We start from the raw sequence: 15,860 nt of genomic DNA, 5'->3' as shown, positions 1-15,860 counted from the left end.
AGGTGGAAGTCCAAAATTAAAGTGTGTGCAGTATGCTCCCTCTGAAGCTTAAAGGGAAGAATCTGTCCTGGCCTTCCTAGCTTCTGGTGGTTTGCTAGTAATCCTTGGTTTACAGCTGTATGTAGCACTTCAGTCTCTGCCTGCATCATCATAGATATTCTCCACTCATGTCTCTGTATTTCTTCTCTTCTTATAAGTCACATTGGATCAGGGCCCGCCCTAATGACCTCATCTTAACTTGATTATATCTACAAAAACCATATTTCCAAATAAGATTACATTCGAAGGTCCTGGGGGTTAGGACTTCAACAACTTTTGGGGGATCTAATTCAACCCATAACAGCATGTAAAGGTGCCTGTGATGGAGCCGTGGCGGTTGACCAGACACAAACCCTGCCATCTGGGAACTCAGGGCACCTCACAAGTTCTTCCTATTATAGAAGACAGGGAATCAAAGGTATCAGACCAGGAAACAAAGGCTGCATTCATTTAGACCATTGGTTTTCTAAGTGAGGTCCTGGACCAGAAGCATCAACATCACCTGGGAACTTGTAAGAAGTGCAAATTCTCAGGCCCCATTCCAGACCTGCTGAATCAGAAACTCTGGAGTGAGGCCTGGGAAACTTTTAAGAAGCCCTCCTGGTGATTCTGATGCATGCTCAAGTTTGAGAACCACCAACCTAAGCCAATCTCCCACTGAACAGGTGGGAAAACTGAGCCCCCAAATCCCTATACTACCCCTGTTTACTGAGTACTCATATGCCAGGCAGGCCCTTGATATGCATCATCATTTTGTGCTCATTGTACTCACCCAATGCAATAGATACTACTGCTTACCCCATTTTATACCCAAGAGAGCAGAGACTTGGAGAGGTGAGTAAAATTCCAAATTCTCACAGCTATTAAAAGGTGGCACAGGGATTACAAACAAACACAGCTACAGATCTAGCCAGACCCAGCTTAGGTCTATTATTTTACCCATCCTGGTTGGTCTCACCTGGAGGAGACAGGCTACTTGGGCTTCCAGGAAGTTTGGGGCTACCTCTGCCCTGGAAGAGGTTATAATCTGTGGGAAACCAGCCAGGAAGAATGAATCACAACCTAGAACACACTCCCAGGCCTTAGCCACTAGCCCTCCCTACCTGACCTTACCTATCCCAGCCCTTCTTATCCTAGTGCTCATTGGCCAATCTCTTGCCTCTTTCCCCCACCCCTCGCCTGAGAAAACTGTGGGTCTGTAATGTTCACAATTGTATCACCCATGCCTGGCTCAGCCCTTCGCATCTAATAAGTCTTCAATAAATGCTTTGAACGAAAGAATAAATTTCTAAAACTATTTCCGCCATACCTTCTACATTTTAAAATGCCTTACCCACAAAGTGTACCTCATCTTATTTGGTTATACCACTTTCCCAGGGAAATCATCAGACACATACACAAAGATGTATAAATAAGGATGTCCACTGCAGTGCATTTACAATAGTGAAAACTGGAAATAATCCACATACTAGAGCACTGTGCAATTATTAAGTGTCAAGTCCTCCAAGACTGATGACACAGGGAAATGCTTATCATAGGGCAAGAAGTGAAAAAAAAAAAAAAAACTGGTCCCAAAGCTCCACATATGATTCCGATTGTCTTTTAAGTACTACTAATACATATTGAAAAAGTCTGGCAGTATGGTCACTACAATGTTAACAGTGGTGATTCTTGGCTGGTAATATGACCAGTGATTTTAATTTTCTTTACTATGCTTTTCTGATTCTCCCAAATTTTCTACAGTAAATAGGTGCCACTACTGTAACTGGAAAAGGAATGTTTGGTTTAAATGTGCCCAAACAAGCTAAGGAGAAGGGGAAAGAACAGAGGTCTGAGAGTACCTACTTGGTTTCAGGACTCTCACAGATATCACCTCACCTGACCATCCTATTAGCCCTCTCGATTCTCTATTCCCATCTGATAGATCGGAAAACAGGCTCAGGACTTCCCTGGTGGTGCAGTGGTTGAGAATCCGCCTGCCAATGCAGGGGACATGGGTTCGATCCCTAGTCTGGGAAGATCCCACATGCCGCGGAGCAACTAAGCCTGTGCGCCACACACAACTACTGAGCCTGTGCTCTAGAGCCTGCGAGCCACAACTACTGAAGCCCGCGCACCTAGAGCACGTGCTCCACAACAAGAGAAGCCACTGCAATGCGAAGCCCGTGCACCCCAATGAAGAGTAGCCCCTGCTCTCCACAGCTAGAGAAAGCCCACGTGCAGCAATGAAGACCCAATGCAGCCAAAAATAAATTAATTAATTAAAAAAAAAAACACCCACAATAAGCTGTAATTTTGATCTTAGAGTCTTTAAGTCTTCGGTCTGGCCCGTTGGCCCTGTGCACAACACACAGTGAAGAGCAGGCATGATTCTGCCTGTTGGTGCAGCACTGGACAACTGTTGTCTCGACCAATGTTCACAGGGATCCCATGAGGTGGTCAGGGCTGGGATGATGCCCTAATCACCTCATTGTTATAGAGAAGAGAGACTTGTAACTTTGAGAGGGGAAGTGAGATCCGGTCAAGGTCGCAATGAACGAGGTGTGGCTGTGCAATCTGCTCCTGCCCTCCTTCCCCAGCCCTTCCTCATAGCTCACACATCCCTACCCTCCCTCTCCGCCAGAAACAGCAAAATCCAGGAGGCCACTGATGCCGGTGAGACCAAAGAGTAAACTCCAGAACAGTGAAATCGATTCAGCTTTAAAGACGGCATGTAATTGAGACAGGAGGTGCCTGCATGGGGGCACAGTCTTTCCCAAGTTGACCTGAGTGGGCTGCAGGGAAACTGGAGCTTCACCTGAGACAGGCAGACTCCATTGGCTCCTCTTACCTACCTGAGTTCCCAGTTTTCCAGCACCCAGAGAAAATTGCCAAAGACAGGATATAGGAAGGAAAGAACTGGATCAACTTTTATTTGGTTGTTAAAGAGGCAATACTTTAATTCTTTCAAAAGGAGTAGGCAGTAAAGAGTGTCCCTCCCACCCCCATTCCGCACCCTCCCCCACCCTTCCGGGCTCCCAGTCTCCGCCCTGGAGGCAAACACTCTCCCTAGCTTCTCTTAAGTCATTGTGAAGAGAGTCTTGCATATATACACAAATGACAATCAAATTTAAAATCCACTTCCTCCCCTCTCCTGGTGATTTTAGACATGCTGAATAAGGGACTCAGCAGCCCTGGGTTTTCATTCTTGCTCAGTTGCTCACTGTACAGCCTAACTCAACTTCTCTGAGCCTTGCTTTCCTCATCTGTAAAGTGGGGTTGCTGTGTGGATGAAACTGGATTCAAAACTAAGTAATTCCAACTTTTTTAGCACTATAAATAAACATGGAAGTGTCTTCTGGGTCACAGTGAGGGGGAAGTAGGTCAATGAAGTAGACACATTTGGGCCCATCCCCAGGCCCTGAAAGTGTTGCAACTCCCCCAGGAGAAGAGTGGCTGGCTCTTCTGGGAGATGAACAGAGGCTGCAGTCCTCACTCTGAAGCTAGTCTTTGTCTTCTTGGTCTAAAGATGACATTTCTGGTTTGGAGACCTGGGACCTTGACAAGGTTGCATTCCCTGTCACATGCCAGTCTTGGGGGCCACCCTCTACATGTTTATTATGATGCCCTGCCCCCCTGCCCTAGGGTCAGATTTCTATTAAGGGCCCCTTCCAGCTCTTGGGTCAGGGAGGAGCATCTAGGCAGTGTTGGGAAGTCACTGACTGACCTTGGCCCAGCCAACCAGTTGTCCCTTGATCTCCACAACTCTACTTGGGGACCTGAGGGGTTCAGGGCCTGGGAGAGGGAAACCAAGACAGCCACACAGATATAGGGGAGCCTGGCAGACAAGATGGCAGATTCCTTCACAAGGTCAGCCAACAACAGGGCCTGAAATAGTCTCCTCTGGTAGAGGTCAGACCAGCAGACATTCCACAAATGGCCCTTCAACTCTGGTTGGGTACAAGCCCCTGGGTGGGATCAGTTGTCTGTCCTTCTATCCACTCATCTGTTTGTCTTCCCAAAACTGCCTGCTGCGGCCTAGCCAGAGACAAGCCCTATCCTTGGCATAAGGCCACATCCTCAGATGAGTCGGATTGGGCCGGCTGGAGCCAGTGGGTGGAAGACAGAGGACGTCCCAGGTGGAGGGCACAGCAAGGACCAGGCCTTGTGGGTGGGAAAATGTTGGGCCAAGGCAGATACTGAGATTGAGTGCAGGGTGGAGGCCCTGAGCTCCCAGCAGGTGTGCTAAAGGTCATGGAGAGGCAAGGAAAGGAGGGACAAACAGCAGGCTGTAGAGGAATAGGCAAAGAGACCCGGACAGAGGAGGAAGCCAGGAAGAGAAGGAGAGGGTGGAGGCAAGGCCTCAGACTTAGTTCCATGGGAAAGCCAGCTGGTGTCTGTGGGTCTGTCTGTCTCAGTGCCCAGTGGTTAAAGCCCAAACTCCCCACTCCCCCTGTGAGGCTCTGGTTCTGCCTGAGGCCTCCTCCTAGCCCAGGGCTCCCAGATCCCCACAACCACAGGACCCCTTTGCCCCCAGCACCAAGGGGAAGTAGTAAAGAGCACAAGAGCCTAGGAGTGAGACAAACTAAGAGTAAATCCCTCAGTCTCTGGCTAGATGACCTCGGGCAAGTCACTTCACCTCTCTGGGCCTCAGTCTCCTGTTCTGTGAAATAGGGCTAATGGAAGGACCACCCATTGTTGTAGGGAAGCTGAGAGGGTTAGATGACAGGAAGGACCCAAAGCTTGGCCCAGAACCTGCCAGTGTCTGGCAAACAGGGGAAGCTCCAGTTCTGGACACCTGAGGGTCAGTGCAATCTGCAGTTTAAAAGGGTCCCAGTCCAAGAGGACTCAGGGCCCAGAGCCCAGGTCTCCGGTGGTGGGATTTACTGCCCAGTGACAAGCCTGGGGAATAGACAGGACGTGGAGAAACAGAGGCCGCCCTCAGCATTGGCCGTTTCTCCTGCCCCAGAGCCTGTACACGTGCTGGAGGGAAGGAGGGAGAGTGCTCCGGCCAGGGCCAGGGTGGGGATGGGGCTGGGGTTTAGGTCCCCTTGACCGCCCCCCACCCACCCCCCGCATCTCGCACCGCAACTCGGGGCTCAACTGGCCTGAGGGCGGGTGGGCGAGGGCGGGGCAGGGCCGGCCCCTCTCGCCCTGCTGGGGGGGTGGGGGGCGGGTCGCCTGGGAACTGCTCCTCCTGCCTGCCGCCGCTTTAAGAGGCTGCTCCGCGGCAGCGAGCGGGGCCGGAGCCGCAGTCCGAGCCAGCAGAACTGAGCTGAGCAGGCAGGTGCACGGCTGCGGGGACTGCAACAGCATGACCGGCCACCACGGCTGGGGCTACGGCCACAACGACGGTAGGCGCAGACCCCAGCCGGCCCCCACCCGCTGGGACTCACTCCTGACCCTCGCGCCCAGCCGGGTTTGCGGGACCCTCAAGCCCCCTATCCTCTAGGCGGACCGGGATCCCTCTCCCATCCGTCCCCCAGAACCCGGCCCACCCGCCCGGCCCGAGCCCTGGCTCCCCCCGCACCTGGCGCAAAGTCCGCGCTGCACCCCGGCCGGCCCCGCCGCCAGCGAGCCACCCCGCGGCCGAGCGCGTCCAGCCGCCTCCTCCGCGCAGTCCCTGACGGCCCCGCTCGCTCTGACCCGGGCCGGGACACTCACTTATCGTCGGAGTGCGCAGCGGGTGAAGGTAGCCCAGGGCAGCGGGGGGCGGTCCCGGCGGAGCGCTGTGCGCGGTGTCTGTGCTGGGAGCGCGCACGCGTGTGTGCCGGGACCTCCGGCGAGCTGGGCTCCCCGTGGGCAAGGGCGCGGTGTCCTGTGCAGAGTTTCCCCGTCGAAGCGCCCGAGCTTTCGAGTCGGCAGGTATGTGAAGGAAGGGAGCATCTGGGGGCTCACGGACGTGTCTGGGTGTCTGCCTCGGGCAGGGTGTTTGAGCAGGTCCAGGTGTGAGGCATGCGAGCCCGTGGCCCACAGCAGCCTCCTGGTCTGACCGGGAGAATAGCTCCTCGGTCCTAACTCAGCTTCCTTAAGATGCAGAGGAAGGGAGAAGAGGCAGACGGTGAGAGCCAGAAGGCTTGAGTGTGGGACTGGGGCAAGTCAGTTCCTTTTGGGCTATTTCTTACCAAACTGGGGTCGGGGTGTGGGATAAGGGTTTCTTGCTTTTCCCTAGAGGAACAATGAGGAGCCAAGATCCAGGCTGCCAAGACGAAACCCAGGCAAGGCAGGTGGGAGTGGGGAGAAGGGGAAGTGCTGGTGGGAGGAGCACCCCCGTTCCCACTCATCTGAGGAGAGACAGGCACTCTGTGAGGGTGGGCGGGGGTCCTAGGCTACAAAGTCTGGGGGTTTGGAGGTTACAATGGGCCAGAAAGAGTTACGGAGGTGCTGTGGTGTCTCTGGCCCCTCTGGGACCCCAAGCACACAGGAGAATATTTTGGAGGGGAGAACCCCAAATCTGGACATGCAAAAGCTAGAAAGAGACTTTCAGAAAAAGGCAACAGAGATCAGCAGAGATGTAGAGAGAGGCAGAGAAGGGGCAGGTTGACACGACCCGTAGAAGATCCTCTTCCCCCAGAGCACCTGCTCCCAACCAGCTTCAGGGTGCTTCCCCCTGACTCCAGCCTTCTTGCTGGTCCTGCCCACCAGCACTGTGTCCAGTATCCCAATAGGCCTGCCCCATAGCTGGCCACCCTGAAGCTGCTGCCCCTCGCCCAGTCCTGGGCCATCCAGTCTAGGTGCAATTAGGGAGGGAAAGACAGAGGATGGAGGTGCCGGCATGCAGCATGCTCACAGGACTTCAAAAATAACCCAGTGGGTCTGGGCCACGATTCTGAGTCATCCACTGGGGACACAGCTTTGTCAGCACCTGCTGCTGTTTTCTCAGGAAAACTTAAGAAGCCAAAAACGGGGAGAAGCACCAGCCGGCAATAGCTCTAAAAATAGGCTGCATCTCAGGATGTTCCCCGGGGAGATGCCGAGCCTCTCGGCTGCAGATGGAGTCTCTGGGAGGCAGGTGGTGGGTGCTCGTGGGTGTGCATGCAGGTGTGTGTGCGTGTGCACGAGCATGTGTTTTGCTGTAGTCTCTTAGTGCAGACCTGGGTTTGCAACAGGGGATGGCTGTGTGTGAGGGTGCATATGTGTGTATCAGAGGTAGTTGGCAGGGCTATGTGTTTGTACACATGTGTTACTGGGCCTGACGGCTCTGGGTGCAGTGAGCTCAGGTCACTGTGCATATATGTGTGCGCACGTGAAAATCTCTCCGGACCTGCACATGCCTGGGGAGGGCAGCTGGGGGCAATGCATGCACACACTGTGTATTTATACCAGTGCCCAAGTGTGTGCGCGCACATGTGCGAGTGGCCCTCAGTTCCTTCATCTGTGAAATGGGGATCATGCTCGTTTCTACTTCACGAGGCTGGTATGAGGAGCAAATTCATGTCACAGAGCCAAAGCGAGGTTGATGTGAACTTTTGTTATCATTATCACAAACACCAACTCGAACTTGGCCAAAGTGCAGGAAGAGGCCAGATACCTGGTAGGGTCAGGTCAGGGAGTTCAGGAGCCCGGGGACCCCTCTAAGCAATACTGCCTGTTGGGGAGGACCCACTACCCCAAACTGCCCCTGAGCCTGTAGCTTTTTTGTGCTCCCTTCCATGCATTACCTCTCTGGGCCTCCTATCAGCTCTGGGTGGAGAGTTTTAGTGAGGCCATTTCGCAGACAAGGAAATGGAGGCTGAGAGGGGAAGTGACAGAGCTGGGATTGGAGCTCCAGACTTCATGGCTCCAAAGCAGGGGCTAATCTCTGAAAGGATAGCACGGAGACCATCCCTTGCAGGTGCCCTCAGTCTGCAGCCCAGAGATTCAGGCTGGCCTGAGTCCTTGCCCTCTCTCCGTCTGCAGGCCCCTCACACTGGCACAAGCTGTATCCCATTGCCCAGGGAGACCGCCAGTCACCAATCAATATTGTATCCAGCCAGGCCGTGTACTCGCCCAGCCTGAAGCCACTAGAGCTTTCCTATGAGTCCTGCATGTCCCTCAGCATCGCCAACAATGGCCACTCTGTCCAAGTGGACTTCAATGACAGTGATGACCGAACTGGTAAGTGGCCCTGCCGGACCCTGGTACCCTTCCCCCTGGGATCCTAACCTGTTTTGGGCAGGCTCAGGAGGGGCAGCATGCTGTGGTAGGGAAGGAAGGCTCCACTTCTCACCAGCTGTGAAGCCTTAGGCTGAGCCTCAGTCTCCTGATGCATACGATGGGAGCATTAAGACCCTATTTTCCTCCCTAGGGTCATAGAGAGGAGAAATGAAAAACTGAAGTGATGTTTGTAGTGCTGGCATATAGCAGATGCTCAAGAAATGCTAATTCTCTTTCTTCTCTTTCAGTTAGTGCTTTAGGTCAGGTTTGTTTTCACTCCCTGCCCCATCACTGAGCTGCTGTGTGGCCTAAGGCCAAACCCTCCTCTCTGTGTGATCTGGCCAAGCCCAGCAGAGAGAACGGAGCTAAAATGTTCTGCGTGCCAGACCCTTTGCTAAGGTCACAGGCAGTTCTTTTATTCTTCTCAAGAACCTACCTCTAAGATGGGCAAGTAGAGACTCAGTGAGCTGGGGAGGGCCAGAACCAGCCTGGTCCCACTCCAAAGGTCTTTTCTCCAACCCACCTACAGCCTCAAGATCCCAACCATCCTGGGCCAAAGAGAGGCCAGTGGGAACTTGTAACAGCTCCTTCCAAGGTCTCTTTGCCCTGGGATTAGAGTTCGGGTTCCTTCATGATAAATTCTTGGACAGAAGCCTCGGGAGTGCTCCTTAGTAAAGGGATTTTTGTCCTTATGACCAGGCCTGTGAGGGATGAAGTGGGGTAAGGAGGGAAGCTGCTAAAGTTTCTTATGTAAGGAAGTGACTGGTACTTTGCCCCTCTGTCGCCTCCCCCAACCCCCCATACGCCCAATGAAAGCAGTCAGGGAAACTTAAGTTTCAAATAGAAAATCAAAGGGCAGAGAAGAGGAGGAAAGCCAGATAGGAATCATCTTAGTTGCTTAACTCTGAGTTCCCTGGTAGGCTAGGGAAAAAGGGAAAGAGGATCAGTTATAGTTCTTGTTGCAGAAGGTAGGAAATCCAACAGATCCTCAGAAGAGAGACACAGCATTCTTGGTACTGAATTCTAAGAAAAGCCTCCCACCCAGAACTTTGGGGAGGGACATGGAGCTCCTGATGACCTTAGATCACAGTTTATGAAGGAGCAGTTTTCAAATGGTTGGATCTTCTAAACAGCCTTCAGAGGGCACTGAGGGCTCAATTCAGACATCAGTAGCTCAGTGAAGGCCACTCTTGGCAGGGAAAGGCCCAAGGGAACATTCCTCTGGACCACTGATCCAGGGGCTCACTTTCCGGCCTGGTTTGGGTTCCCTCCCCTATCAGAATGCCCAGGCCTGAGGGGTAGGGGACCAGTGGGAAGAAAGTAGGCTTGGGAGTGAGACAGTTGGGTCTCTGCCACTCCCCAGCTGTGTGACCTTGGGCAGGATACCTACCTTTCTGAGCCTCAGTCCCACGTCTGGCCAAGGGGGTAACAATGTGTCCCCCTCTAGGTCACTGTGGGGATTAATGTCTGCAGACTGCTGAACACATAGGAAGTACACAGTGAATGGCAGTGTGTTCTATGGTCAGGATGGAGAGAGGAGGCTAAGGGAGCCAAGCTCAAGGGTTAGGGAGGCAGTTCACTCCCTAAGAGACTGCACTGTGGAGTCCCAGGTGGGTCATGCTCAGAAGAGTGGGCCCTCCCAGCCCATATCAGGGAGCTCAGCCTGCAGGCCTGGCTACTCCTGCCTCCCCAGGATGGAGCAGCCTGACTGGGCCCTGGCCCACAGCCATCACCCCCAGGCTCAGTCAACCACCCAGCATTGCCACGGACAGGCCCTGCTCCTCAGATGAGGCAGGACAGCAAGAAGGGGCCTCTGGGCTGTCCCATGGTCCTCCTCCTTGAAGGGCCCACAGGGGGCAAGGCCCTGCCCTGGTCACCGGTCCTGGAGGGGCCTAGTGGAACTCTGAGCCCAGGGCCGTCACCTGATCCAGGAGCTCACATTCTGGCCTGGCTGGGGCTCCCTCCACTGCCAGATCTCTTTCAGCTGGAAATTCAATCAGTCCCAGGAGGCCTTGTGAGTGGCCCCAGCTCTCCAGGTATCAGAGTGGGAAATTCACAAAACCAGCATAAGTGGGGCCTGCCAAAGAGGGCATGAAGGAGGGACATTGGAGGTACCTGGGACTGACCATCAGAGTGGGGACCCTTAGGAGCTGGCCTCAGACATCAGGTCCTGGGGAGCCTCCAGGTTCTGGGGAGGCAGCACGGCCTGGTGATTAGGGCTTTGGGCTCTGGACTTATATGAAGTAGATGCAGGCTTATATCCTAGCTCAGTGCCTTGCTGTGTGACCTTGGGCAAATGCCTTGCCCTCTCTGTGCCTCAGTTCCTCCTTTATAAAATAGAAACAATAATAGGTTTTGTTTTTCATGAGCTACTATGAGGACTAAAGAAAAGAATCTTTCTGACCCAGCTCTGGGTCAGGGCTCCTCCAGACATGGGAGGTCTATTGTTAGTGATAATTGGGGCGTGAGAGGCAAAGTCCCAGCTTCCACTCGAAACTGGGCAAGAGTGGGGAGGATCCAGATGGAGAGATATACCCACTCTGTACCAGACTCCTCTGTCACATACAGGGCTCCAGGATTTCTGCCCTGGCCCAGCTAAGGGCATAAGGAACTGGGCGGGGACTGATCCAAGTCCACTTAGCACAAGGAATGTTGCAAATGAAAAGTTTATCCCTCTCCTGAGCACTGCCCTGATATTGGCACTGCTGCCTGCAGGCGGTGTGGGCTCTTTCACAGCAATTGCTACACACACCCCTTCTCCCCGCAGTGGTGACTGGGGGCCCCCTGGATGGGCCCTACCGGCTCAAGCAGCTCCATTTCCACTGGGGCAAGAAGCACAGTGAGGGCTCAGAGCACACGGTGGATGGCAAGTCATTCCCCAGCGAAGTAAGACCCTCCTCTACCTGAATCCCTTTACCACTTGGGGAAGGAGTTGGGGACTGGGGAGTCAGGGTCTTGACAGGTGCCTGGTGTGAGGCACTGGAGAGAGTGAGGTCACTCAGGGACCTTTGGGAGAGACGCCCTTCACCTGAAGTTCAGGTCTTCCACCTGAACTCTGCCTACTGTTGTCCCGATCTGTGTGTCCAGAAGGAATTTTATGATGGCCAAATCCAGTCCCACCACAGCCTTACTAACAACCCTTCAAGGGTTAAGCCTGGCATTCAAGGCCCTGCATGAACTGGCCTTGCCTGGCCTCATCTCCCTTGACCTCTTCCCATACTGACCTGCATGTGATGAATCCCCTGCCCACAGCTGGCTCTGTCATATCTCCAGGCTGCTGTTCTCTCTGCCTGGAATACCTTGCCCCAAGTGTTCCATCCTGTAACCCCCTTCTTATTCTTTGGACTCAGCTGCAGGCTTCACTTCCTCAGGGAGGTGTCACACTGGATAGTCATTATCTGTTTCACAGTTCACGGAGGGCAGGGCCTGATCTCTTTGGTCCCTTGGGGCTCAGGAAAGGGTCAGGCCCAGAACAGGGTAAATGCTATCTGTGGCCCGCCCCTCCTGCAGAGGGGCCAGGAGTCCGGTGGGAGTGAGGGAAGCCTGGCTCTGAGCTCCCATGGCCCCTGGGAGGCACTAAGCACTGGCCTGGCCTGTCGTTGCCCCTGTAGCTGCACCTGGTTCACTGGAATGCCAAGAAGTACAGCACCTTTGGGGAGGCGGCCTCAGCACCCGATGGCCTGGCTGTGGTTGGTGTCTTCCTGGAGGTGAGGGGGTTACCTGGGCCCAGAAGGCCGTGGGAGGCCTGGTACCACCACCCCTAGTTCCAGAACACAGTGAGATCTGGGCTCACACTACTTCTCCCTGACAGACGGGGGACGAGCACCCCAGCATGAACCGTCTGACAGATGCACTCTACATGGTTCGGTTTAAGGTGAGACCAGGGGTCCATGCTCTTGATCCACAGCAGCCTGGTGGGGAGGAAGGAAGAGGCCAGATCATGGAGTGGGCCCATCCACTTCTCCATCCTGGCAGCAAATCCTGGCAGAGGTGAAGGGTGCAGGTCAGCACCTGTGGTGCCCTGTAACTGAGTCCTCGTCATCAGGGTCCATGGCCCCACTGAATGCCCAGTGTGAAGTCTGGTTGGGCATAGGATTGATAAGATGCCTGTCACATTAATGGTACTCTGACCAGCAGCGCCATTAAGTTCTGTTGAAGGCAAGGGAGAGAACATGGTGCCCAAAAGAGCTTTAGGAACCACAGCTTTTACATACAAGGGAATGGGTGGAGAGGGCCGGCCAGGCTGGAAAATAGCCTCTGGGATCACAGACATTTGGCCACAATTTGCATCAGTGGGCCAAGGAGAAGCCTAAATCCTATTGACAGAAATGGGTGGGGAGGGTGTTGGTCTCATCCTGTTGGTAGGTCTTTGCTGACTCCTGGGTCCCTCACCCTACCCCAGGGCACCAAGGCCCAGTTCAGCTGCTTCAACCCCAAGTACCTCCTGCCTGCCAGCCAGCACTACTGGACCTACCCCGGCTCCCTGACAACACCCCCACTGAGCGAGAGCGTCACCTGGATTGTGCTCCGGGAGCCCATCAGCATCTCTGAGAGGCAGGTGAGTCCTCCCACAGTACCAGATGGAAGGATGCGGCACTCAGGCACACCCGGGCAGTGTGACTCTCCCAACCAGCAGCCCACAGCCGGTGGTCCCACCATCAAGGCTCCCGTCTTTCACTAATAAATGTTTAGATTCTTGGGTGGGAGTCAGCTTGGTTGTTAGTTATTAGGACCTGGACACAGACTAGAAGGGGAGCTCCCTGGATCCTGGGACCACCCCTAGCGTGCTAGAATCTGAATGCCGCATTTGCTGATGATTCTTAGCTAGACAGGAACTGGAACTAGGTGGAGCAGGGTCCAGGTTCAGAGGATCTTTAGTGAGTAAGTAACTGAGGTTGGGCTCCCAAAGAGGAAATGAGCGGGGAGAAGTAGGGACAAGCCCTAGGGGCAAGAGGAGAGAGGGGCAGAACTGGCTGGGCAGGGTATGCCAGATGTCGTGTCTGGGATCAGAGAGGACCACAACGCCCCCATTCTGCCCTGAGTATCTCTTCTGCCTTAAGATGGAGAAATTCCGGAGCCTGCTTTTCACCGCAGAGGATGATGAGAGGATCCACATGGTGAACAACTTCCGGCCGCCACAGCCACTGAAGGGCCGTGTGGTCAAGGCCTCCTTCAGGGCCTGAGCTGCCTACCTGCCCAGCCGGCCACTGAAGCACCATCTTCCCAAGGGCTTCCATGTCAGCAGACACCAAACCATCCAAGGCTCCCTGCCTAGGGCTGCTGTGGACCCCACTTCAGCTGGCTTGCTCCTTGGCCACCTGGAGGCTTCTCGATGGGACCCTCAAGTCGGGGGACACCTTTCAGCTGCCCTGGGGACAGGAAGGACAGAAGCTGAGCACGGTCCGAGCCTAACGCTGCCTCTGCTCTCCAAGACCCAAAGGCCCCTGGGAACCTCCTCTTGTCTTCCCCACTGGCAATGGCAGCAGCCCCACCCTGAGCTCACACTGTGATGGATGAGACCAAACTCTCCAGGGCAGGCAGCTGGTGTTGCCAGAAAGACTCAAGCAATAATTAGAAGTGGGCAGAGCTGCCCTCTCGGTGTTACCTCTTCTGCAGGCCTCCGCCATGCACGCACCTCACTGCCAGGCCATTAAAGTCAGGACCCAGCCTGCTGGAGGTGACATGGCCTTCTCCCTCCAGCCACCTGCTGCCATAGGCAGGCACTGGCTACAGCTTATGTAGTATCTCCCTTCATCCCCACCCAGCCACCAAAGCCACCTACATGACAATCCATCCATGCACTGATTAATAAATTCATTCATTCATGCAACAAATACCCGTTGAGTGCCTGTGTTCTGTCAAGTGCTGTTCCAGGCATCGGGGAGGCCATGGTGATAAGTCAAGCACAGGATGCTGAGAGGGCCATGGGCACCGAACAGGTGAGGGTGATACAGAGGGCAGGGCAGGGGCCATGGAGGCAGAGAAAAGAGGGAACCTACTTCCCCCACCCTGAGCTCACACTGTGATGTCTTCATCTGGTGAAGAAATTAAATTCCAACCAGTATTCCAAGGCAGAGAGAAGGGAGCAGCATGTTTGAGCTCAGGGAAGAGCAGGTGTGCCAGCTCCCAGGTGAGAACCCAGGGTGTTTGTGGAACAGAGAAGAACGAGTGGGGCTGGAGCCCTGGGGGAGGGCCTGGGACTCTCTCCCAAGGCTAATGGGAGTCAGGAAGGATCTGGAGTAGAGGAGGGGCAGGGGCAGATGTGCAAAGGCTGGGAGATCCCTGTGGAGTGTGAGCGGGCAGGCAGGACTGGCAGCAGGAGAAGGTCGTGGCCAGCGGCCAGGAGAAAGAATACAGGGTGGTGGAGGCCGGGAGCAGGGGGCTGGATGAGAGCGATTTAGGAGGTGGAGCCCAAAGGTGGCATTTGGCTATCTGTGAGGGTGGAGGGGAGTGCAGGGTGTGTCCCTGGGCGGAGAGAGAGGACAGGAAAGCCTGGGCAGCAGCAGACCAGGACGGACACACAGCGTTTGTGGGGCCCTGAGAGGAGTGCTAGGAAGCGCTGGGGTGTTGGGGTCTGAGCCGAGGAGAGAGGTGGAGCGTAGAGGGGGCTGCTTTGGAGCATCTTCACTCAAGGTGGTGGGTGAGGCCGAGGGGAGGGAGGGGGAGGGTGCTCAGTGAGAGAAGGGACCCAGGATCTAGCGCAGAACCAGCGCACAACCCTGAGGAGGGGCTGCTGAGAGGGAAAGCCACAGAGTGGGGTCCGAGATACCTAGGTGAGAGAGTTTGGAAAGGGGCATTGGGGGCTGCTGAGGAGTCTGAGGCAGGGCTGGGGCCGGGGTGAGGCAAGTGATCTCTCAGGGTGCAAAATTTAAGGAGGCACACACCCTCAGGCCCCGAGCCTGCACTTGTATGACACTGAGAGTGCATGTCTCCTTAAATGTGCACCGTAAGTGCCTTGCTGGACTCACCCTAGTCCCAGCCCAAGTCCAGAAGGTTTAGAGACCCAGCCATCACTGTGCCCCACGAGCCAGGACAGGGGCAGATGGTGGACAGTGAGGGGGCTGAGGAGTGAGGGGAAGAGAAACCGGGACAGCAAATGTATACGTGTGGTTGTGAAGGGGAAGAAAGTGATAGCTGAGGGGGCACAGGGTCGAGGCTTTTGGAAAGATGGGCCGGTGGCGTGTCTGAACATCCTTGGGAAGGAGGCCAAGCTGCAGGTCCCAGCGGGGCTGGGGGCACATCGGTCTACTCACTTTGGCCACAGCTCCTGTCATAGTCACTATACCAGAAGGGCACTCCAGGGTCATGGGATACTTCTGGGTTTTGGGTGAGGCCATGAGGAGAGGGTAGAATTAGGCCTTAGACTTCTAGCTTCGAGACCAGGGAGGCAGGTAAGGGAGAGGCTTGCTCTGTTGACTCCCCCCTTCCATTCTCATGCTCAGGGCAAACCTGTCCCCAGAGTGCATTGGGGCACAGGAGGGGCAGGGCCCCTCATCAAGTGCTGCTCCAGCACAGGGCCAGACAGTTTCAGCCCGGCTGGCACCCCTGGCCCAATCTGGGGGCCATTTTCTCTCTCCATGTTTCAGGAGATGGTGAAAAGGATAGCGTCTGGAGGACAGTGTTTGCTCAGCCTGGGGGCAGGTGGCCGCAGGGAAGTAACGCCAGTAATGCTGCCCCTGACGGCAGGTAAAGGGCCTGGGGCAGAT

General features: G+C 54.9%; 1 protein-coding gene across 6 annotated transcripts; it reads left to right on the top strand.

Moving 5' to 3' along the window:
* Positions 1–3,039: 3,039 nt before the first annotated feature.
* CA7 (carbonic anhydrase 7) lies at positions 3,040–14,855 on the top strand. 6 transcript variants are annotated; one of them, XM_082369079.1, is made up of 7 exons: positions 3,043–5,372; positions 7,918–8,115; positions 10,922–11,040; positions 11,766–11,861; positions 11,966–12,028; positions 12,557–12,712; positions 13,215–14,823. In XM_082369079.1, the coding sequence occupies exons 1-7, from the start codon at positions 5,333–5,335 to the stop codon at positions 13,335–13,337; spliced, it is 795 nt and encodes a 264-aa protein (XP_082225205.1). In that variant the 5' UTR covers positions 3,043–5,332; the 3' UTR covers positions 13,338–14,823. The 6 variants fall into 6 exon arrangements, with proteins under 6 accessions (XP_082225206.1, XP_082225205.1, XP_082225209.1 ...); XM_082369083.1 differs by having other exon boundaries at positions 3,044–5,372; positions 7,995–8,115; positions 13,215–14,824; XM_082369084.1 differs by having other exon boundaries at positions 3,044–5,372; positions 7,991–8,115; positions 13,215–14,824.
* The last annotated feature ends 1,005 nt before the right edge of the window (positions 14,856–15,860 follow it).

This window comes from Balaenoptera borealis (assembly GCF_965194805.1).
Source record: "Balaenoptera borealis genome assembly, chromosome: 19".
Classification (NCBI taxonomy): Eukaryota; Metazoa; Chordata; class Mammalia; order Artiodactyla; family Balaenopteridae; genus Balaenoptera; species Balaenoptera borealis.
The sequence above is the reverse complement of the archived record's forward strand: the minus strand, read 5'-3'. Positions and strand labels throughout refer to the sequence as shown.

Excerpts from the sequence above, each read along its gene's own strand:
- CA7 (XM_082369079.1), top strand. The coding sequence starts at position 5,333 with ATGACCGGCCACCACGGCTGGGGCTACGGCCACAACGACG. Across the intron at positions 11,862-11,965 it reads TGGTTGGTGTCTTCCTGGAG|ACGGGGGACGAGCACCCCAG; the intron begins GTGAGGGGGTTA and ends TCTCCCTGACAG. Across the intron at positions 12,029-12,556 it reads TCTACATGGTTCGGTTTAAG|GGCACCAAGGCCCAGTTCAG; the intron begins GTGAGACCAGGG and ends ACCCTACCCCAG.